We start from the raw sequence: 24215 nt of genomic DNA, 5'->3' as shown, positions 1-24215 counted from the left end.
TTCTTCATCCATCTCCTCTGGCAAACTTTGCCTCTTGCTCTCTCAGTTGGAAAACACCCCCTGACACAAAGGTCGCATTAACCTGAGGCACAGGGCAGAGTAAGAGACAGCACGGGCCTAAAGCCATCAGCTGTCGTTCATTTAAAGAAAACAGGGACCTCCGAGGAGCCTGAGCAGCACTTTCACACTGCTGTAGGATGGAGTGGCCCGGTTTAAATCACAGCTCACAGCCCAGGCGGCAGCCCCAGCACAGCGGACATCGCCCTGGACCGCCCTGGGGTTCCCGTGTCCGTCCCGCCCCGGACCCCCAGGACCCTCACACCCCGCTCCGGGCCAGGCCCGTCCCTCGGGGCCGGCGCTCCGCCCCGGGACTGCGCGGCCCGTGCCCGCCGGGGGCCGGGGCTGGCGCTGGGGCGGGCCGGGGGAGGGCTCGCCGGGCTGCGGCGCCCCGGCCCGGCCAACCCGCGCCCGGCGGGGCTGGGCCATAAAAGCGCCGGGAGCCGGCGGGGCCGCGGCTCCAGTTGGCGGCAGCCGTGCTGGGCACCCGTGGGGCGGGCAGGGCAGCGCGGCTGCCGCTCCGCAGCGCAGGGACCGCCGCCTGCCGCCCCCAAGATGCTGTTTTGGCACACGCAGCCGGAGCATTACAACCAGCACTCGACCGGCAGCTACCTGCGGTGAGTCCCGGGCGGCGGCAGCCCTGGCACCGGGTGCGTGTTCGGTCGGGTGCCCCGTCCCGCGGCCGCCCGCCCGCCGCCTTCCCTCCCGGTGCCCCACCGTTCCGCTCCCTCTGCCCGAGAGACCGTTTTCCTTTTTTGCTTTCTCTTTTCCCTTCTTTATTTTTTAGCGCCTGGGTAGGCAGCTCTCTGCAGCGTTGCTTTCTTGCTTGTGCCGGGTTCCCTCTTCTCCGGGCTGGGGTAGCGCGGCTCCGAGGGAGGAGGTGCGGCGGCGGCGGAGCGCTGTCAGAGGTCTGAAGAAAACGCCTGCTGGCAAATTGAGAAGGCACCCACTTTTCTTGGGATGGGATTTCTTTCTCTGCGTTTTAGGACGATGTGTGAAAAGCGCAGAATTTCACTTTCTGAACTTGCCTAAACCAGCTTTTTCCTGCCTCCGCACAGTTGCGTTTAATTAAATGTGCCTAATTTAAGTACAAGGGCTGCTAAACAATAGTCTGTGACATGTGTAGCACAAACCCGTGTTTCCTCCCTCTAAACGATGTCAAAGCAGGCAACTTTGGGAGTTCCCCTTTTGCTGGGTGCTTGTGAATTATTTGCCTTCTGAAGATGTAAAGCTCAGCCGTCAGCTGGTGGCGATTGCTGGAGTGGGATTTTGCTGAATTGTGGCAGTGGAGAGCCTGGCTGTGGCCCAAGAACCCTGACTTTCCAATGTACCCCCAAATAACCACTCTTGAGAGAGCATTGAGTTTGTCTGGGGAAGCTCTTCGAATGCAGATAATGCTTCTGTTTCAGGGAGACACGCTATCTTGACTGTTGCTGCTGCCTATCAGTGTACTTGCAAAGGAATTTTATTTTGGACTAAATAATAATTTCCTATTATCCAATTATACGATATTGGGCGATTCTTGCCTTCTGGCAACTTTTCTGTTTCTTCGTACAAGATTCTTCATCTCCTCCCTCTATGTCAATAACTCAGTTTCACAACACGTCTATGGCAAAAATCTTGTTCTCTCTTGCTTTGCACTTGCAAATCTGATTAGTTTAGGACAGTGAAAATGGTGCTAGCAGAGGAGCATCAGCATATTCTCCATTAGAGAGTGTTTACGGTGGTCAGGCTGCTGCAGTAACTCCATGGATTTGTAGCAGGAGTGCTAGAAGATCATCAGGTCTGGGTCAGGCTTTACTCCACAATTTAAATTCCGTTTAATGGGCCAGAAAACATATTAGCTTATTTTTGCTGGCTTGGTGCTAACTGGGGGATAAAGGATATCTGTTCTGTCAGGACCGCTGTTGGTATGGAGGTGACCTGTTGGTGTTTTAGGAACAAACTTCAGCTTTAGTGATTACCTATCTCTGTTAAGTGGTACGTTTCAAAATCCCTATAGCCACTTTTATGGCAACAATGCCCTCAGGTGTTTCATGTGTTTTTTATGTAGAGGTGGCTAATTCTGGCCAATTCACTTTCCATGAGAATGTGTCAGGACATGCATTTCTAACAGGGGCATTTTTTCTGCTGAGCAATGCCCTTCTGAAGGCTTTCCATACCGCCTTGTAGTGACTAGAAGAAACTGAAATAGTACAATATTTGAAGTTGCCGTAAGAAAAGTTTGTATAAGTTATATTTTGTAGAGATTGAGAGCTTTCTGTGTATTTGAGACATTCGTGTAAGTTCTGCTGTATTTCAGTGGTATTTGTAGCTGGAGCAAGATAATGCTACAGAAAATTCTTATAAATTTTCATTCTTTTTTTATGAAAATGCAGTACATGTTTTACCCTCTGTTCTGTCAGCTGACTGAACTCTCAATTAACTTTCTCTCCTTCTAGTTATGCAAATTAATTGTTATTTAAATCCAGAACTGTAAATCTGTAGCATAACGGTGAAAATTGGGATAGTTTTAAGGAGTTCAATGTTTCTTTTTAAGGATAGGAACTGTGGTGAAAGCCTGATTTTCCCTAAACTTGATTTGCAGCTCTTGAGTGAAGAGTTGAATAAATGTTGTGATGGCTTATATGCTTATAAGTTAAAAATTCTTTTGACCTCATTCTAAGTTCCAAACACTTACAATAAGGTCGAACTCTTAAGAAGGTCTTGACCCAAAGCAGTTATAGCACAGGCCATTAGTTTAAATGCTCTAGGAGTAAAAATGTCATTAACTTGTGTGGCTTTGTTCGAGCTTAAATATGGTGAAGCTTTCCAGAAAGCAAGTCATGGATTCCTCCATGCTTGCAGAATTCAGTGATCAGACAGCTGGCAGGTGTAGGGGTGCAGAGAACCTGATGTGAAATATGGTATTTAAATTTTGACTTCCCCTTGCCTAAATTTCTCAACTGTTTCAGGTGAGTGTATGTACAAATTCCTCACCCCAACAGTTAAACCCAGGCCAGATTCTGTGCACTGTTTCTGCCAGACTGCAGGAGTTTTTGTGCTGGAGTTTTTGACCTGTTCTCATCTGCAAAGCCACAGGCATTCAGAGAGCATTGTGCAGAGCGGGTTAGGAGCAAATGTTGGCATTCTCAGGAGCAAATGTTGGCATCCAGGCTGGGTGAGATGACTCTGGGCTGGGTGAGATGACTCCGGAGCAGTATCAGATCCTGCATGTGTGTGGAGCAATGCTATCTATTTCAGAAATCTACTGCAGGCATTTCTGTCACTTCATTGCTGTAGTAAATCATCACTAAGGAAAAAAAAAAGCCTCTCTGTGGCAGCAGTTAGGCAAGAGCTGTGATTATGTCAGTAATGCCAGGAAGCAAATGGGGCTGGATGCCTTCGAGTCCCTGATAATACTGGGGGCGTGGGGTTGGAAGAGAGACTGGAAACAGAGATGGGTGTTTCTTTTCTTCTGTCTGCATCTGAAATGGCACAATTTGCTCTCTGGCATTGTTTTCTATTAAACAGGAGTACCTGTGTTTGAATCAGGCACTTGAGCAGTTTACTCTGAACTGCTGCACCGTTTCACTGATGACCTGGGTAGCCTTCAAGGTTGTGAGTGCTATAAGTGGATCATTAACTGAACAGGCAAGGAAACAATTCTTAATGCCCTTTCAGGTTGCGTGCCTGTATGTGCTGGATGGTTTTTCTTGGAGCATTTTGTGTATGGGGTTGTCAAAAGGAGCAGAGCTACAGCCTGTGCAAAGAGAATCTGGAAGAAACAGAGGAGAAGAAAAATCACTTGTTCTGAATTGTCACCGTGTTCAGTATAATCCTCCTAATTTGGAAGGGTATTAATGTTTTAAGTAGGTGGACACAGTAATCAGCAGTGTTAGTGGCATGGGAAGGCTAATGTGGTTCTTCAGTATCAGACAGGCTGAGATAAGGATGCTTATTCCTGACATCTCATTTTGTACTAATCAACTCATCATTTGTTGAGCTCTCAGCCTTGCTAATACCAGTTCTGCTTGGGGATTAGTGTGGGTTGGGATCAGCCTGGGACTAAAGCGGCAGGCAGGTCACTATCAGCATTTTGTAAAGGAGTGGGAGCTGGGGCTGTTGCAGGTCCTAGTGAAGCTTGTCCCACACCCCTGTGTGTGCATTTACAAAGGTAGCCCACTGCTGACTTAAGAGCTGTGTGATTCCTTGGGACCAGGTTTACTAGAATGCAAGGATATATTATGAATAAATTAATCCAGCTGTTCATACCATCATTTACCTGAATATCTCCTTTGTACACCAGAGTTGTGTCTGCTTCCCACCCATGGCTGCTACTTGAAGACATTTTACTGATCTGACTTTTGCCTGTCAAAGTGCTCTTTCTTGCCTTTTTTATTTCTGAAAGGCTTTTGTCTGAGAACCTGAGAACTCTTAATCAAGTATGTCCACAAGGATGAAGGATCTATTTTGATATAGTTTTTCCTTGTCAAGAAGACTGCTTAACTGAAAAGTGAATCTGATTTATTTCTTAAAAACTTGCATTAATTCTCAGGCATACTCTGTTTTGCCAGCGCTACGTTCTTTTGCATGCAGTGCTGATATCTTAGATGCAGAAGTTGCCTGGTTATATTAAACAGGCCAAACTCTTCCTCTTTTAGCCATTTTAACCCGGTGTTTCTCCAGAGACCATCCTGTTATCTCAGACCATGAGAAGCAGATGCAGATTGAGGCTAGGATAGCCCATAAACTCCTCCTGACTGTGTGTAACTTGTGCGTTGCAGAGATGTGCTTGCGCTGCCCATCTTCAAGCAGGAGGAGCCGCAGCTGTCTCCTGAGAACGATGCCAAGCTGCCCCCCTTTCAGTACGTCCTCTGCACAGCCACCTCCCCCGCCGTGAAACTGCACGAGGAGACTCTGACCTACCTCAACCAAGGTAGGGTCTGCAGTACTCTGAAGGAGAGGGTGTTTCCTGGGAACAGTTCATGAGATGTGATCCAGTAATTTGCCTTACCGGGAGGGCAGTGGGATGGGAAAAGAGGGGTAGAAGTGGGGAAGGGGGGTGGAGGAAAGGAGAAATATTTAATTTTCCACATTTATGTACCAGATTATCAACTATTTTAAAATAAAGAAATACCACTGATTAACTGTTGGCTTAAGGCAGTGTTACAGCATGCACAGTTCCCTGTGGCATAATACTGGCTTGATCTCAGACACCTTAAGCTGCAGTCTCCTGCCTTCATCTCCCAAGGCCAGTTTGATGAAGCACGTTGGACTGGGGAGGGCTCTTACCACTGCAAGTCCCCTGGCACTGCTGGAGGGCATAGCCAGGCAATGATTTAGCAGGTATCCAAGGGCTGCTCTGAGGCCTGGGCAGTGACATCTCTCCAACAGGCTGGTGGCTCTGCTCTGTGCCGAACTTGACAAGTTGCCGGGGTTCAGTGCAGCAAGGTCCTCTATAGCCGACCTCACAGACTGGTTCGTACTCCTGGATAAACACTTTGTTTCTCTGTGTTCTTTTCTTTTTCCCCCTTTGGCAGCGTTTGTGCAGACACATCTGTGGTTGGTGTTTGGCTGTTGCTTTGCGGCACCTCCTGTGCGTGGGTCTTGAGGGGATCAGACCTCTCCATGCACAGATTATGCTAAAACACATTTTCACTCAGTTTCTGCCAGGCTGTAAAAAAGGGCCTAACAACAAGCTGAAGGCTGTCTGCCCTCTCACTGGGATCCTCTCCTGCCTCTGGATACTGCCTCATGTCTAAGCTTCATGCCCTGAGTAGGATGCCCGCTTGGGTGCCTCTCTGGATAGATTTCTCTTAATGCTGGTTGAAATCGGAGCCCTGACCTCCCTTGATCTCTGAGCTCAGGTGCAGCTGGCTGCTGGATCTGTGTTGACAGCTGGTAGACCCATAGAACCCCCACAGAAAGATCAGGCTCTACCCAAGGAATGAGGTATTTCCTGTCACGTAAGCTGGCACTGTTCTGTCTCTCAGGATCAAAGATGCTTGGGATATGTGACTCTGTCATCTCAATTTAGTCATCTAAACACAGCAGATCCCAGGAGGTTATAATGGGACATATCAATTGAGAGATTGAGATCAGTCTTCCTATGAAACGCAATTCTTTCCTATTGGAATAAAAGATTTTTTAAAATGAAAATCTGTTGACAGCCAAATATTTTAGCGTACTTGAAACAGTGCCTACTTTTTTACCTTGGCAGGGAAAAAGTTAGACAACTCTTAATGCAGTACCGTGAGTTTTTTAAAAAACTGCGTGACTGGAGCAATCCATGTTTTCCTTTGTAAAGTGAGACTGTTACTGCCTTTTATATAGACCATGTTGTGTTAGGCTTTGTCCTGCTTACTATTGCAAGGAGTTGTCTACTGTTACATCGTGACAGTGCTTCCTGCTTTGTTGTCATTTCTTGGACATCATCTATCTTTCACCCCTCGAGGTGGGATGTGTATTTGCAGAATACAGAAGAGCATGAATGTGGGCAGGCCTGGAGGAGCAAAGCAGGGATGGGGCGGGCAGGAGCTGTGCAGAGGGGCTGAGCTGGACTGTCTAGTTTCTGTTAGTGGGCTAGAACATTGCCATGGGTTAAAAAGGGGTGAGGATTAAAAGGCTCTGTCAGAAAATGAATCCCCTTAGTAGAGTTATGTTCTATGAGCTTGAGGAGGTGTGTGAAGGGGACCTCGAGGCAGCTGAAGTTTCTGGAACCAATGCTTGTGGCATGGGAGAAGAACTGGCTGACTACAAAGCACTGTGACCCAGCTGCAGTGCCACATCTCATGAAGCAATTCAGGACCATTCCTTGTACCTTATCACCTTGTGCTGGCTGTAAGCAAAGGGACACCTCTTGCACCTTAACCTCCCTCTGTGTTTATCATGGATTGGCCAAGCACTGTTACATAAGACTTCCCTCCTTGAGTGTTGTGATGGATTACTTTAGCAAATGGGTAACTTCATTAATGAATGTCCCTCTGCCCTGCCTGTGTGTCAGTCATGGCTCGCTTGTAGTAAGGTAGGTACAAAGACAGTAGCTGTCCCAGCAGCCCCAACAAAGCAATTCACATCCAGTGTGGTTGCTTTCTCAAACTGTGAGTAAGGGCTTTGGGGTTTTCTGCTTGCTAGGTGATTCTTGCTGTTCAAATGTTCCTTCTCAGCTTTAGCTCTTCACCACTCAGTTATGACCTTTTGTCCCTGTGAAGCAGCTCTGCTTCCTGCCCTGGAACACATTCTCCACATGTGACAGGTTCCAGTGGTGGTGAGTGGACCAGCTCAGGAATGTCCATATGCAGAAGTGCATGGAAGAAAGCTCTGACTGACCTGACCTATGGGCTGTGGAAAGCTGGAAGTACTGGGTAGCAAACTGAAGGCCATGTTGAGTAGCAGAGATGGAAGAGGAATCAGTGGAGAGTTCCATGTGGGGTCTGAAAAGACTTCATATTGGCTAGGAAGGAGGACTGTCCTGTGGCTGTGTTTGTGTGCAGGTGGGAGAGGGCTCCAGACTTGTGAAGCATAATGGCTTCTCTTGAGCCTTGCTTCTTGCAGGATAGACCTAGAGGGATGGTCAGTGGGGTTGAGGAGGAAGAGATCTTTGGTCTGGACTCTCCCCAAGGAGGGAGGCTGAGAGGACTGGAAACCAGAGGGCAGTGTTTGGGGAAGGATTTGTGAGGGAGCATAACGAAGTGAGCTTAGCTGTTAAGTTGACTTGGGGACATTCAGCAGTGGCAGAGTCCCAAGTTTGTCTGCTCCGGTTTGAAACCATGAGTGCTCTCTGGCCACAACTCTAGAACCAGCCTGTAAATGAGGTAACTAGAGTCAGATCTGTAGCTTGGTTTCCAAAGACTGACTCATTACACTTGTCAGTCCCAAGCTCTTTCCTCTCCTGCCTTCCCACATTCCTTGGGAGACTGGAGCCAAATTGAACTCAGTATTAGTTTGTTGATCCTTAGGGCAGTTCCTTCATTAAGAGGTCTTTACTGGATCTCAGGAGGATTACTCATCTGATGGGACAAAGTACAGGCTTATTGGTAAAGGTGTCTCAATACCACTCCACCTTCAGTCCATGAGACTGGTAAAGGTGCTGTCCTTGCACTGGAAGCTGCTGCTGGCATTTCTCCTTTGGTCGGGGATCACATCTGTCAACAGAACTACATTGTCCAGAAGTCTGCGGCACAAACATCCTAACGTTTCTGGAACTAGCCTGCCTTTTAGCACTGTTTCAGTGTCTCTTGTGGATAGGGATTTTCAAGCAAACAATCAACCAGCAACCATATTACAAACCACTGCTTCAGCAAGATGGCTTGATGCAGTGCATATTCCATGGTCATATGGGGTGTGGTTTCACCATGGCTGGCTGAAACCAGTTTCAAACACAGACAGAATTGGGTGCAATGAAAGGTGGTTCCGGAAATTGCCGCAGAAGGAACGTGGAGGAAACAAGCACTGTGTACAGTAGATCTGAATGCTAATAAAGTTGAGGAATAAAGTCATTATTGTGAAAAACAAAATGTCAAAAATCACAAAAACCTGAAAGTCATTGCCCAGGGGAATCAGCTTGTAGTGCCAGAACCACATGTGGACTGTGAGCTGTTCAAGTCATGATTTTATTTCATGACCAGTGTTGGGCTGGCTCAGAACTTCAGATGGTAATTATTTCAAATGGAGGGAGGCTCAGTTTGGTGGCAGAAGGTCACTGAGAGCTGTGTGAGAGATCCAGCCCAGAGTCCCAGAGGTATTTCACAGTAACTTTGCCGTCATCTGCCTGTAAAGTTTCCTTGGGCTCCGTTCAGCTCTCCCGATCTGCAGTGTGTGACTTGTGGTTCTTGGCTCTGCAAAGACTTTAGTGTACAGCTGGCTCGGGTTTGGAAGGCTGGACACCCCTGCATTATGGTGTCTACCAGGAGTCAGCCTTAGTGCCAGTCCTACATAGTTCAGAAGACAAACAAGCCAAAAACCCAGGCCATGAGGGAAGCCCACTAATATCTGAGAGAACCTGTGATTTTGGGAGTGTTGCTGTAGAGGTGCATTAGCAAATGATGCCTTATAAACCTCATGATGGACTTGAGTCTGGGTCACGCCTAAACAAAGGCCCAAATTTCACCCCCAGGGTGCCAAGGCATATATCCGGGTTCCAGATGTGTGTGCATAAATTGATACATTTTAAATGGTGCTGCATTTAAATCTGTTAGGTGTTGTCCTGCATCAGCTCAACTGCAGATGTGCTCAGGTTGCTTCTCCAAAGAAAGGTGCAGGAAGCACTGGGCAGGAGGATACTTTGGAGTAGATGCCTGATTGTTTGAGTAGGAGATGAAATTGCTTACAGCAGGAGGAAGAGAACCTTTGCCTCCTTTAAAAAGTCTAAAGCTCAAATTTGGTTGCTTAATCTACAGCAAGAGAACCCAGTTTTAAACACTGAGATTTACAGTAAACGAAAAAAGCTGTTTTATATTGACGTTAACTCCTACGTAATTGAGTTTTTATGGGGTCACAACTGCCTGGATGTTTATATTTTTCCTGGAATGGTTCTTTACTTGCCTAAATGTAGTATAGAGAAAGCTGAGTGACCAGCTCTGGCTGGGTGTGCTTCTGGTTTAATTATAGCTCTGTTTATGGGGATATTTTTGCTTTGTCCCGTGCTAGGACTACCTCTTTTCCTAACAGTGACTGCCATCACTGAGCAGGCCCTGGGCATGTGTAGGAGCTCTGCTGCTGGTGGCTTCTCCCATGTGGACAAACATTCCACCCTTGCCTGAGATCACAGGCACAACAGTGGCTTTGTGCCATTGAGACTGTGAGTACCAGGTGCTCCTGGTTCCTGCCCACCCACCCATGCATCCTTTTTCCCTAATCGTTATGGGATGCCATACTGCTCCTTGACCCCTTTCCACTCTGTTCTGGGGTTTGGATGGCTTAAAAAATGAAATGGCTAACAATGCTAATTTGTCTTTCCCATTTCTGAAAGTGGCTTTCGGTGGTTTTGGTTCTTGTGGTGCACTTCATCTTTGGAGAAGGAATTTGTCTCCTGCCTGACTTTGAAGACAGCTCTGAGTAGGTTCTGGTGTCTCAGCTGAAGCCATTAATTGTGCTAGAAGCAATTTCCCCATATGTTTGGCAGCTCTGTCTTCACTTGGCAGCCCAGGATAAACAACCCTGTCTCCAAACCACACCATCCCAAAGCTCACCATGAATCTTGCTTCAGATGACAGGGCACCTCTGTGTAAGTAGAGCATCTGACTTCTGTTGTCCCGAGGAAGCTAGAATCTCAGTTGTCTTTTAACCAAGAGACTGTTTTCCATTCTTTTTGTAATCCTTTCTTCTGTTGCTAACATCTGGATGAAATTCAAACGGGATTCTGAGCTTGCTGGATTGTAGCCTGTGCACAAATCCTACTGGAAACCCCTAGACTGCGTTTTGTTCCCCCATAAATCTTCAATATCTGTGAAAAAAGGGAGTGCTCAGAAGTTCCTCAGAGTGGAGTAAGAAGTATGAAAATATTGGGAAGATTTTTGCCTGATATTCCACATAATTTTTTTACTTTACCTCATTATCCATATCTGAGATTCCTTTAATTATGACAAAGAATTTTTTGCCTCTGATTTTACAGGATTTGATGTTTGTGTGAATGTTACTGTCAATGTGAGGTGATATAGAAGTTTTCCAATTAGCCTCCTCTAATTTGTGCCCTAAAAGTTCACATTTTAGGTAGCAGTAAGAAGCTTGAGAAATACTGTAGGTTTGACCTGATTAGCTGTTTTTGTAGGAATAATATACATTTTTATAAGAGAATATACTTTTTTTCCGTAAGACGTAGGGGGAAAAAAGCACCTTTTTTTTTTTTTTTTTCTCCTATTTGCTTCCTATGAAGCATTTATTATGTGTCCCTGAAACTAGACAGCAAGCAGTGAAATTCCTCCTGTCCCAGCTTGGTGCCACGTTTGGGACTGGTGTGGATGGTACATTCAGCTTTGATCCCATCCCCTTCCCTGCCCTGTGGTGGCAGCCTGATTGAGCAGCCACGGGTGGGAGTGGGACTGGCTTCTCCCAGTTTCCTATTGCAGAAATGTGGTGGAGGAAGGGACTTAACCTGGGGGCATCTGAGGGAGCTGCTAGGTAGGGTCAGGAGTCATCCTCAGCTCCTCTGCATCCCTCGTCAGCACCCTCACCCAGGACCATTCATTTTAGTTATCTGAAACTCAAGTAAATATTACACACAAAGCTACTCCTTCAAAGCTATAAAACCTGTTGTCCAAATTGACTTAAAACGGGTTGAAACCAGAAAAAGCCTGTATTTTTTACTTACACAGAGAGGGTTGAGGTTTTCTGAGCTGGACAGATGTGACTAAGATAATCCTGGGTGTTTCAAGTACATGCTAAAGAAGTGGAAATACAGGAAGAAATTATTTTTACAGGGTAGGTATTTTTTTCAGCTTTCCATTGGAGGTCCATAATTTTTTCACTTATTAATTTGTATTAAAAGTCAAATTTTATAACATGGTTTAGCTAAGGTGAGATCAAGTGGAAGTCTAGGCAAAAGAAGCCCAAGTGCATGCAGTGAAGTTAGCAACTAGAAGAGTTTTTGTGTCCACTGGCTTGTTTTGTGTCCTTGATTCAAAGTGAGACTTTGGGGATTTAAATGCACCTCCCTCTCTTGAGTGGAAACCATTGTAAATGAGGAGTGTTTCTGTTAGTGCCTGTTAGCTATGAAGTGTCACCACTGTAAAATAGATCGTCTTCATAAGTCTGTAGAGAGTAGGACTCAGAAAAATGTTCATATAGTAAATGAGCAATGAAATTTTCCTGCAGCAAACTTGGCTCCCAGGCAGCTCTTTGGCTTTCCCACAAGAAAGAGGTAGGGAAGTAGAAAAAGGGGGCAAGAAAAACCCCCTTGAGTTGGGGGCACATTGTAAAAGGAGGAAAAACATAAAAGGGACATAATGAGGGTGAAGCTCTGTGGTGTGGTGGTAGAATTAGGAGTTGAATTGCTGTGTTCCTGTAGCACTGCTGCCCTGATGGTAGGGGCAAGCAGAGCAGGAATCCTCAGTGTTAAACCCCTGGGTACCAAAACGTGGTGTAGCTAAGGGAGCTTTGTGCAAGGGGAGAGGCAGGAGCCAGGTGAAGGCCTGTCAGTGCTAAAGCAAGGCGTGTGGAAATTGTGGTTCTGATTGCCACAGTACAAGCAAATTCAGAAGGAGACCACACAAAAGAGTTAATGAGCATTGGTCATGGCTGGGCAGCTCAGTGTAGATGCAATCTGGACTCTCAATACCAGAAACTGAGAAGATATGGCAAGGAAGAAAAGGCTGGCTTTATTGACCCTGCTCCATCTCTGGCTGCTGTGTTGAAGATGGGATGTGGGGCAAGATGGGCCTGCAGTGTTAGAATGACTCTGGTGTTCCTTTTGCATTTCTTGGCCCACAGCTTGTCCTCCTTTGCAGGATTTCCATGTTCCTAGCATAGTGGGAACTTCCAGGGTGGCCTATTGTGTAGCTGGTGAATTCAAAATATCCACTGGATAAATATCTACAGCATCTTGTCAAATGAGGCTACAGCAAGCAACTGCAGAATATCTCACTGTCATTTGTGGTTCAGGGATTGAGGGTTCTGCTTTTGCTTCTTGTCCTGCAGAGTGTCCACACATGGGACATGAGCAAGTCTCATGCTAATTTTTATTTTAGCTTGTGACTGGATTAAAAGGTGTGTGTCATCAAGCATGCAAGTTCACATGTTAGCTCTGCCGCTCTTGTGTGTTTACCCTGAGGGTTCATTAATCTTTCTTGTCAGAAAAGTCTTTGTGTGTGCCTGATGCCCTGAATAGTTGTGTTTGGCTGTTTCAAAGGTGATCCTCCTGCCTGCTGGATATGCTTTGGTTTGGTATGATAAATGCTTGGGGTTTTTTTTCCCTCCCCCCTCCTTCTGCATGGTGCATTTGACTGTCAGCATTCCTTTGCCTTTATCTGTGCGCTCTTTAGGATGTCCATATAAACTTGCTAAATGGAATTTTTATTGGCTTGGCTTAATAATCAAACAGTTTCCAGGCTGGTTCTGTCTAGTGCTATGTGGATCCATTCTGAGAAAGAGGACACTGTTGTTTTTTGGGGCTTTTTTCCCCTTTTCCGCAGACTTTTGTTTGGGATATTGCTGATTCAAAGGTTAGGGTTTAATTAATTTCTGGAAAGGCTACTTTGTTAGATTAAGTGAGGCCTGAGTCATATCAGCCTGGAACATCAGCATCCTAATTGGAAATGAGTGCATTGTATCGGTGTATTGTGCAGAAAACCACAAAATGCATAGTGCAAGTGGCCCTTGAAATGTAACACCAAAACAAAGAAAAGCAAACAGGATATTGTGGTTGTGTAGTAAAATGACATTTGAACAAAATGTAACTTTGAGCTTGAAATAGTGATAATCTTTTGTATTCAGAAATTGCCTAAAATTTCTGTGGCTGTCTAAATTCCATGGAAATCAGAAAGCTGTTAAACTTGTACCTTTTGAGCAGGTGATATCATTCCTGTGTTGAACAGAATTATTTTTCATCTGTAGTAAGTGCTTGACTTTAAATTCTACTGGCCCCACATTAAGTGGCCATGCCCACATTTAATGTGTGTTAATTATCAAAGACAATGCAAGTTTGAAAAAGTAAGCAGTCTATAAATCCTCCTTCAGACAGGTGAAATTGCTTCATAAATTATGAACCAGGAACTCTCTGGACCTGGGTGGTTGCCATTTTACTGGGTACTACTTAGTTTGTAAAGTGAGTTGCTCAAACTCTAGCCTAGGAGGAGATTACATGAATTTCCTTTTGCCCAGAGAATGTCTATTTAAAATAGAAATTACAGTGTATTGTCACCTGCCCGGGTTTTTATTGGTGCCCCTGAAGCTTTCAGTGAAGTTGGGAGACAAACAGCATCTCAGGAATGTGTTGTGGTTTTCTGAGTATCATTACTGTCCTGTTCTCTGCCTGAGGTAGGGGAGAAGGATTGTGGTGAGTGAGGGGAGCACAGGGTCACACAGTTGTGCAGGAGGCTGCTGCAGCATCAGCTGCGCTGGGGATTGCTTGCAAAGTGTCCCCTTCATTTCAGGTGGTGACAGAAGTGCTTTAGGTGCCCCTGTGCATGTGCCCAGTATTACACCTGACCTGGGCTGTTCAATCAAATCACTGTTAGTCTCAGCACTGGTATTATTCAGTATTTCCCTCTGAGACACATGGAAAAACTCAGTATGGGGGAATTCTGTATTTCAGCTTTGTTTTGGGCTTAGCTAGTTGTAGTTTAACTTGGGAACTGGAAGTGCAGATTGTGTAATCACACTTTCAGACATGTTTCTTTACAGATTTGGACACCTGACTAAGAATGATCTGTTACAGATTTAGTTTTAGCAGAAAACTGTCAGTGTGTGCCTGCTCGTGCTGGTGAGTCAGTGGTGCAGGATTTATAAATGATCTATCAGAGCCTTGTGTGACTTCTTTGCCCTCTTTGACGCCAGGGGGAGTTCAGCTTCCTTCAGGTTAGATTGCTATTATTTGCTTTGTTTTACAAAGGGATTTTGTTTTCCAACATCCAAGTGGTCATTCTTTAGAGCCTTTTTTCTCTACAGTAATAATTGCAGGGCTCAGATTGTAATTCACCATTTCACTAGTTTTACTGGTAGCAATGGTGGAAAATACAGGGTGAACAAGGTTTGGAGGGTATTTTCCAAGGAAAAAGTATAATCCAAGCAGTTTGGTGTTATGAAAGTACAAGTATTTGAATGCTGTCCATGCTAACAAATTCTGGGTACCATAAGCCACAAAGCAATGAATTTGCTAGAAAGCTTTAAGGAGAATAAATTAAAAACCACTACCAGAAGATGGATAGATAAGGGAACTTTGAGGAATTGGGACCAAATTCTCACTGACAGAGTTTCACAGTGAGGGGAAAATACCCTCATGTTTTCTGAAGCTTGGCTGGGAGCAGTCCTGTTTGATAATCATGTAGCAACTCAAGTTAAACATTCAGAGTTCAAGGGGAAAGCAGTTAGCATAAAATACCATTTTGATTGAGGCTTTTCGTGGCATAAACTGCATTCCAGGGCTTCCATCAGATGACCCATATATCTTTCATCAAAGCATGTTATTTCCTCTTTGGCTTTCTGTTTAATATTAACTCTGTCTACTCTGCAGTTTCTATTTCACTGGTCTGCAGGATCTGTTTCTGACTCCCTCCAAGGTGAATCATTCCTGTCAGGTGGAGATGTGTGGTGCCCACTGCATTCCAGGCTGCAATTCTGCCCCTATCCCTGCAAGGGGGTCAGAGATGGCATGCTACAGAGTTTTTGAGTGCTTTATGCTAGTTTGAAAGGAATATGGGTGATGCTTTTATACCCGTTCTTTTCTTTTGTCTCATTGTAACTGAAGATAAGCAGATCAGGCTGACCAAAGAGCGAGAGTGTATCAGTGCACAAGGGTGTCCCAAAAACCTGCTCATTCCTGAGATACTTGCTGAGTGGCTGACAATGCTTCTGGTTTGACCACTGCCTTCCTCCATAGCACAGCTCATACCACTACATTTTGCTGTCCTTGTTACCCCTGAGTACAGTCACAGATGTCTTTTACTGTCTCTTGCTTCCAAAACCTAAATTAATATTCTGTAATGATTAATTAGTCTCATACCTGCATGGGAATGAACTGTAAGTGCAAGGGATACTTGGCTGTGTGAATGGGTTCAAGATGATGAACTGTATCACTGTGTAGCTGAAGTGTATCTCCAGAGTGAACCACTGAGCAGCCAACATAGATAAACAAGTACAGCACATTCAAGTACATAGCACAGCAGATGTGGCACTCGGGGACATATTTTAGTGGTGAACCTGGCATTCCTAAGTTAATGGTTGGACTTGATGGTCTAAAGGGTCTTTTCTATGATTCTGAGAGAAACCCATTTTTTTTAACCTGACCTTGATCTTTTTTATGCTGGTATAACAGAATTGATGCTGTACATATCTCTAAAATTTGCCAGGTGAACAATATTAACATGTGTCAATGGAAGCATTGGAAAGTCTTGTGAGTTTAAGTGTGGAAGACCTCAATTTCAGGACTGTAGTTTACAAAATCCACTTTTGTTGTCTAGCAGTCTTCAGAGGCAGGTCACTGCTGTAATTTGTTTTACTCATGTGCCAGAGATGGGTAAAGATTGGTGCGTGTTGCCATGGTTATTTTGATACTTCATGTGGTTTATTCTCTGCTCTCCCCATGCCCTCAGTCACTTGCTGGATTCAGGGGTCATTTCCTGTTTGCAGAACTCCTACTAACATCAATAGGGCTGTTGTGCAAACATTTGGGGCTTCAATATGGCCTCTTTTGTCCTTCCTTTTTTTCTTTTTGCTATCTGCCAGCCAGCTGAATAAGCACAATTATCTCTGTGCTCTGTGGGTATAGTCTGTGCCCATGCAGGTGGGATTCTCAAAAGGCAGTCTGCCTTTCTGACACATCTGCTGCCATAAGTTTCCCATTTCTAAATCCAGATCTGAAAATTCAGCATTTTTGTCTCTGCTGGTAGAAGCTGCTTAGAGGGAGATAGATCTGCTTTGCAGTTTTCTGCAGGGCCAGTTCTGCCGAGATACTGGTTGAGCCAGAAAAACCAAACTGGTCTGCTCCTTGGTGCCTGCCTTGTCCTACCCTGTGCATTTTTCAGGAACAGGGAGGATAGCAAGATGAACAAGAAAAGCTAGCCGCACATATGCTCCATTAATCCTAATGATCCTACCCTGCCTTGGTACTGGTTGCAGGCTTATTGTAAAGACTTGGTGTAGTACAGTGAGCATTTGTACTCTTAGTCATTTCTGTGTGTAAGGTGTTGAGACATCAGCCTCCTTTGTCTGTTGTCAGCCTCGAAGAGATGTTATTTCATAAACCAGTTAGCTGAATTCTATTGAATTGACTAAATTCCTTATGTGAGGGTGGTGCTGGGGTGATGGGCGTGTGTATTCCCTTCCTGGAACTGGTCCTTGCACATGCTGTAATACCATTGCTGCCTCCACACCAGTCTGGAGGAATATTTATGCCCTTGGCAGTGACTTTCCAGGCCTTATGAAACTTTTTTTTTGTGGTTCACCAAAACACCTTACAGGCCTGACTGCTCCCTGAGGATTGCAAGATTTTCCCCAGTTGTCATCCTCTGCAGAATTGTTCCTGGACCTGTTGTGCCAGCACCTCTTCACACAACCATTGCTTTGGCAGAATTGCTTTGGCAGAAGGGACAGGCAGAGGCAGTGCTGTTACAGCCATGTGGCATGGGGGGACAACTGCCTCAAGCACCCTGGTGACATTCTGGAGGGTGACCAGAAAACCACAGCAGCCTCGGGAGACAGATATAATTGATGCTCTAATGGAGAGCTTTTAGCTGCCAAAAGGCAAACCTTCCCCTCAGATTTCTGCTGTGCTTTAGTGCCTGTCGATTACTGGGGCAAATGCATTATGTTAGCAAAAATAAGCTTTCCCTGATCAAACGTTTGCTTTATCAGCCACATAAATGCCAGCATGACTCTCTCATTGCTACAACATATTAAACACCTTGGAAATGTTTCCTTAAACTCTAGGTCAGTCTTATGAAATCCGTCTACTTGAGAATAGGAAATTGGGAGAGTTTCAAGATTTAAACACAAAATATGTAAAGGTAAGGAGAAACATAGATTTCTTTTCTTCCTGCTACTACATACAGCCTTTAATGAAGGGCCTGACCTTGCTCCCACTGAGACAATGGAAAGCACTTTGCCATTGTTTTTAATGGAAGCAGGGGTGATGGAGTTGTTGAGTGCTAGTTTCATGGGACTATGCAGCTTGGCTTTGCAGGGCTTCAGGGCGACCTTTATTCTATTTGTGATCATGACCCCAGAGTTTCACTATGAATATTGGGTTCAGGGGAATCCCAAAGTTCAGTGGTGAACACGGTCAAAGCTGTGGAGAGGCAGACTTGTCTCCCTGCTGAATCACAGCAGCATGCCTGGGTTGTTACGTGACAAATGGAGGGCCCGGGTGTTTACATAGTTCTGCCAGGCTGATTCTGTATAGGTCCAGTTTACTTTGGTAATGAGCATAATGATGAACATATAGAACTTGATCATTTGGTTTGGGGGACTTTTTCCTGTTGTTTCCTCCACTGCCATTACAGTTCAAATTGAAAAACATTGGTCTGGACCCTGGTTCTGGATCCAACCTTCAATTCTTGACTTTCTGCCTCAGGATTTCCTTTGAGAAGTGGGAACTGGTTGCAAAATTAGTATTCCAATTTGGATTTGTTGTCCAAGTTTAGGCCGTTCTCTATTTGTCTTTTGGCCCATTTCAGGTAGTATGTGGATTGGGATTCCAATTTTGCAGGTGTTCCCACTGTGGCATGTTTGCATCTTGAAGCTAGGGTTTGATTTAGGCATTTCTCAGGGTCACTGGCAAAAGTTTCTCACTCACTTGATACAGAAGTCCCCAGCAAGAGTGTGGGCTTGAGAAACTGGGATGTTAGGGGTCATTAACTCGTATAAGTATAGCACTGTGAATATACAAAAGAATGTTTCAGTTAGGAGTACTTAGGACTTGTCTGCCCTGGGGATTGCCTTTATTCCAGCCTTTTTTCTCCAGTTATTGGCATGGCTGCGCCATTGCAGACCAGCCTGCTGTTACAGATGCTTTCCTACTCTACCTACCCTTGTTTCACTACTCTGGGGCAAATCCTATGACTGGCTCCTAATGGCTGGAATAAAGTTTAATTCCCACTGACAAGGTGTCTGGACATGTCAGCTCCACTGGGACAGGGATAGGTGAGCTGACTTCCACATTTGCATATCACAATGGGATATACTAGGGTTGGGACATGGTACAGACTCATTAAATATTACCCCCATATGAGCCTTTTTTGGTGTTGAGGCAAAATAGTGATGTTTACATGCCATGACACCTAAAATTAGGTGGACATTGCTATAGTGAATTCCAGAGTGAATCCCAGAAAGCTGTACAGGGCTGTGTTACTCCTGTAAGATGTGCCCTGTGAAGAGGGAAGTGTGTTTCTCTCTCAGGGGTCCCTTAGGAATTTGACACCCAAGATGATGGGTCTCTTAGGGGGACCCTTCTATTCTCCTCATCAATGGGGGTGAGAAGCATAACAGATCAGCTTTTGCTTCTACTCTGGAAAACCAAAGTCATCTTGAGAGAGGGTTCTGGATGCCATTGCTCATGCTGCTGTCTTTTTTTAACAGAGTATAATTCGTGTGGTTTTCCACGACCGCCGCCTGCAGTACACGGAGCATCAGCAGCTCGAGGGCTGGAGGTGGAGTCGGCCTGGGGACCGCATCCTTGATATAGGTGAGGCTATTTCATTGTGGCACCTCTGCTCTGCTGGGGACGTGAGTGGTGCATGCAGTGTTTGCATGAGTGTTTAGGTTTCCTAAGAATCCTGTTTGTCTTTGGGAGGGAAAGAGATCTAGTGCTATAGGTCCCAAGTAGAGCTGTCTTTGATGGCTTCGCTTTCACATGCGTGTTCTGATTGTATGGAAGTGCTTTCTCTTCTTCAATTTAATATTTTTAAAATTTTAGGGGTTTTCTTCTACAGATATCCCACTGTCAGTTGGTATCTTGGATCCCAGGGCTAGCCCGACCCAGTTGAACACTGTTGAATTTCTCTGGGATCCGTCAAAGAGGGCTTCAGCATTCATTCAGGTAAGAGATAAGTCATATTTCTGTGCTAAATACAGTGGTTAGATATCTTTTAAAGACCTGGGGAGACAAAATAGCCAGTACATGAACAACAGAGAAGAGTGGTAATGATAATTACTAACTTGTGATAATCATGTGTAATTAATTTGTAGGATACTCACTAAATCAGTTTGCTGGCTACTTGTTAATGTTGGAGTACTACCTGCTACTGCCAGGATTTTCTTTAAAAAAGTACTCAGACAGTGGTGTTGCTTTCTAAGCATAGGTTTTATTTTGAGAAAACTGTTCATAACCTGTTTTCCTTGCTTTCCTCTTTCATGACTGTTTCTCATTCTGAGCATCAACAGTCTGTTTTTAATCTAAATGAGGGATTTACTTAAAGGATGCTTTTCCTGATGCCCTGTTTCTTTCTGAACTGCTTGTTCTGATTATTTTGTCAAAAGGAACAGAAATGAAAACATACAAGCTCTTCTGCCTCCTAGGTTTTTGTGAGAAGCCAAAACCTCATGTTCAGGCAGTATCTGAAATTCAGATGAGCACAGGTTCCAGCTGTCTCCAGAGATGAGCACAGTTTCTGTTTTGCCAGGTACATTGCATCAGCACAGAGTTTACTCCACGGAAACATGGAGGAGAGAAGGGGGTGCCCTTCCGGGTGCAAATCGACACCTTTAAGCAGAATGAAAATGGTGAATACACAGAACACTTGCATTCTGCAAGCTGCCAGATCAAAGTGTTCAAGGTATGAGGTAGTTTTGGCTTTGTCATCAACTAGATTAAGGCACAGGAACATGCAAAGATTTCAGGTGGTATTGGAGCGATGCAAATATTGGAGTAAAAGAACAGACTTTTAACTGGGAATGCTTAAGATCTTAAACAGGACTCCTGTGCACATTTTGCTATAAACACTGACCTGCACAGCAATTCTAGTTGAAATGTTGCACCAAGACTTGTGCCAGTCTGTTGCACCTCAAACACTACAAAAATACTGACATATTTGGGGTATCCAGTGTGTTTTGATGCTCCTAGGCAATCAAGGCATTAGGGCATCTTCAGTTTCTTTGTTTGAACCTTCCATGAACAATAAAATTTTGTTGTGGAGATCTTAAATACCATTTTGTTGTTGTTGGAGCACAGTTTGTCTCTGTGGTACCTGGAGGAGAAAAAGGTTCAGAGAACAAGCATCTGTGAAGCTCCTAATCCAGGCATGGCAGACCTACAGCTACTTAACCACAAACTCTCCATAGGCCTGTTTGCTCAAGGGATCTGCTGCTCCAGTTTGCTCCTGTGAGCAGTGTCTTTCCTGTTTCTGGAAAGATGCTACAGATGCCAGTTGAGGTGCATAACTTATGGACTGAAGTAGTTGGAATCACATCTCAGGGCTGTGGTCAGTCTATTTCAGAATTGCAATAGGCATCAGTGGTGGATGTACAGAAACAGTAGGGATGCTTGATTAATACTTTTGTCTAGAAAAATGCAGATCTGATCTTGTTTCATATGTAGAATGCATGTAAATCTTAAGGAGGCTTTTGTGAACAGATTAGATAAATCTGTTGGCCTCTGTCTCCAAACTAGTAATGCTTGGCATAAGGGAGAGCCTGTGCTTGTACTTATAGCCTAAAGGAGCAGATAGAAAACAGAAGACTGACAGGGAAAAAATGGAAAAGAAGACCACCCAAGAGAAGGAGAAGTATCAGCCTTCCTATGAGACAACTATTCTCACGGAGGTAAAGTGTTTTAGACACATCATACTACATCATGTTGGGATATAAATTTAAAAGAAAACAGCATCTGAGCCCTGGAGATTGTCTTGTGGAGACATGTGTGCTCAGATCTGAGTGAAACTGAGAGTGAAGCAAAATTATAAAATGACTCACTGCTGAAATTTATGAAAGGTGCCAAAGTTTGTCTTGGGGTATAAACTATAACCCTTAGAAGCCTGGCTTTAAAAAAACACCGAAACAACAACTTTCTCAGTTTTCACCACTGTGCTCCTGGGCACTTGTCATGGCCCTCAGGTGCCCATTGTATGAAAATACAGTTGTCTGTATTTTTTTCAGAACTGCTTGGCAAAAGCTCATGTTGAAGATGGGACACTTGAGCAGATGAATAGGCTGTCTGATTAAATTATTAATCTATTTTTCTGTGAGTGTGCCTATGAAGCTGTTGTTACATGCAAGATTTTGGGTTGTACTCTAGGAATATCTTGTCTTATGTTCTGATGCATCTGGTGTAGAGTTGTGTGTGTTTCTGCCCCTCCCTGTCATTACTAAGATGTTTGTATAAACTTACCATAGGCTGTAGAATTAGTCAGCAACAGGACTCAAGAGATTTAGAAGTGTTGTTCAGCCTCCCTATGGGAATGACTTGTTATTTGATTTAGTTCTTCTTTTTTTGGAGCAGCTTGCTGGACTTCCAAAAATGACATTAATTATTCTTAATTTAAATCAGCTTCCTATTTGTGAGATCCAATCTCTCCCACTCCATTTTCCTCATGTTGCCAGGAGCAACCAGCATGTTTTCTGATTGACAGACCTAATTCTACTGAGTTGGCAGATCCCAGACTCTCCCTGTGAGCTCTGATGCACTTTGACATATTGCGTGGGGAAATGTGGGTTGCCAAAGAGTTAAATATTTGTCAGTGCTTGTGGAGATTATAAAACATTTGCTAGTGTTTGTGGAGATGATAAAGCTCCAAAGCTACACTTGCTGTCTTTTCATCATTGCAAACAAGGCCACTACAGAGCGTTTTCTTGAGCTCTTGGTGGTGGGGGTTCAACAGGGCTAGATTTCTCCTGCTGATTACTGTGGCTTAAATTCAGGACAGAGTCACCAATTCTAGCTGGGTTACTCTGGTTTTATACTACTGTCATGGAATGTGGAGTCTGACCTATATTTGTGAAGGCTTTTAGTAGCTTTGTGTCTGTCTGTCTATCTTAAATTTTCTCCACTTAGTACCCATTTATGACTGGAGCTGTTTGGCTAATAGCCAGAGGTTTCAGCAGGCTGGTTGAGATTCTGCTCTTTTGCTGGTATAAACCTGAAGCAATGCCACAGGAGCATTTTTGTCACTCTTGCCTGGATTTAATTAGGGATTTATAATTGAGACCAGGGGTATTTCTGTATCTTTGCTGCCTTCAGTCTGAGTTGACTTACTGGCGTTGCTCTGACTTACAGCTGTGCACGCTTTGGCCCAGTGTTATTTGGGGACAGGCTTTGTGAAATGGGAGAAAGAAATGTGGAATGCACAACTGGAATCAATCTTGGCCCCCTGACAGCCCACTTGGAGAGCAGTGTAGAAAATCCATGGCCCGTCTCCTCCTCCCAGCAGGAGTGATGAGCTGAAGCTAGTGGCGTGGCAACAGCATGAATGTGGTATTAGAGGAGAATCAAATCCTTTATTTCCATCCTTATGAAAGTTTCCCCACTGCCTTTCTTCCAACAGTGCTCTCCCTGGCCAGATGTGCCTTATCAAATGAACAATGCTCCATCTCCAAGCTACAACAGTTCTCCCAACAGCTTCAACCTCGGAGATGGGTATGTAACAAATACATGCTTTATCTTCCCTCTTGATATGGTAGCCTTTGTGTGTCCGTGCATTTCTTACCCTGCAAGATGATGTTAAGGACCTCCCCCCTTTCTGGCAAGCAGAAAGTATTTTCCAAAAGCCTTTAAGACCTTCCATCCAGGAATTCCCTGTAGTGCAGAGTACTGTTTGTACATGTTTATGTGGTGGCTGGAAGGGGAGCATCAGAGGGCCTCAGGCAACCCCGGTGAGAACACACCATGCCCTGTACCACCAACCCCAGTATCTTCTCACAAGTGTGTAAAGGCTTTCAGCACCTCTTCAGAGTAGGTGTTTCTTCCTTAATTTCCGTCTTGAGGTAGTTTGGGGTGCTGAATTCCTAGGTGAATGACATGTAAAGAAATCCTGTTTGGGGCAAAACAGCCTGGCTTTTGAGATGCCATTTCAGAACAAAGGACTAATGAAGACATGTTTAATTCATTAAATAGCCATCATAATGAGACAGCTCTAGTGATTCTGAAATGCTGAAGATGGTAACTGGTGTCAGAAAGGTACAGAAGTGTCCCTCAGTACTTATCAGTCCTCCCTGCTACATACTTCCCCTTAGGAATTTGGTATAGGCTTTTACTTTTGGTAGGACTCTGCCATCTTACTGCCTTCCCACACAACTTAATTACCATGTTGTATTCATCCATGTTGTATCACTAATTTTCAATGAATCCCCTCAGACTATGAAAAAGAACAAACACTGAAATTACAAAATTTTGTGTTAGTAGAGAGATCTGCTGAGTATTTTTTTCCTTTGGCAAAATCCCTGATATGTTTAGGAGTCCTGTCTGTGTTTAGGAGAATTTACTAGAAATGTGGTTTTGCATGATTTATGCCACTTGACTATGTTTAAGATAACACCAGGGTTGAATTATAAGGTCCTTTATTCAATTTTTTAAAAGAATTATTATTAGACAATGG

General features: G+C 44.5%; 1 protein-coding gene across 1 annotated transcript in view; it reads left to right on the top strand.

Annotated features, from left to right (window-relative positions):
• The first annotated feature begins 612 nt into the window (after window positions 1-612).
• Window positions 613-24215, top strand: part of TFCP2L1 (transcription factor CP2 like 1) — a 30046-nt gene continuing 6443 nt past the window's right edge. The window contains exons 1-8 of the mRNA XM_054278123.1: window positions 613-674; window positions 4824-4975; window positions 17620-17696; window positions 19267-19372; window positions 19620-19726; window positions 20310-20462; window positions 21337-21447; window positions 23166-23257. Coding sequence (XP_054134098.1) covers window positions 613-674; window positions 4824-4975; window positions 17620-17696; window positions 19267-19372; window positions 19620-19726; window positions 20310-20462; window positions 21337-21447; window positions 23166-23257 — 860 coding nt within the window. The remainder of the gene's footprint in view (window positions 675-4823; window positions 4976-17619; window positions 17697-19266; window positions 19373-19619; window positions 19727-20309; window positions 20463-21336; window positions 21448-23165; window positions 23258-24215) is intronic.

Source organism: Melozone crissalis, unplaced genomic scaffold (assembly GCF_028551555.1).
Source record: "Melozone crissalis strain CALT ecotype California unplaced genomic scaffold, PUWL_Pcris_2 ptg000023l_1, whole genome shotgun sequence".
Taxonomy (NCBI): Eukaryota; Metazoa; Chordata; class Aves; order Passeriformes; family Passerellidae; genus Melozone; species Melozone crissalis.
Note: the sequence above shows the minus strand (reverse complement) of the source record. Positions and strands in the feature narration are given on the sequence as shown.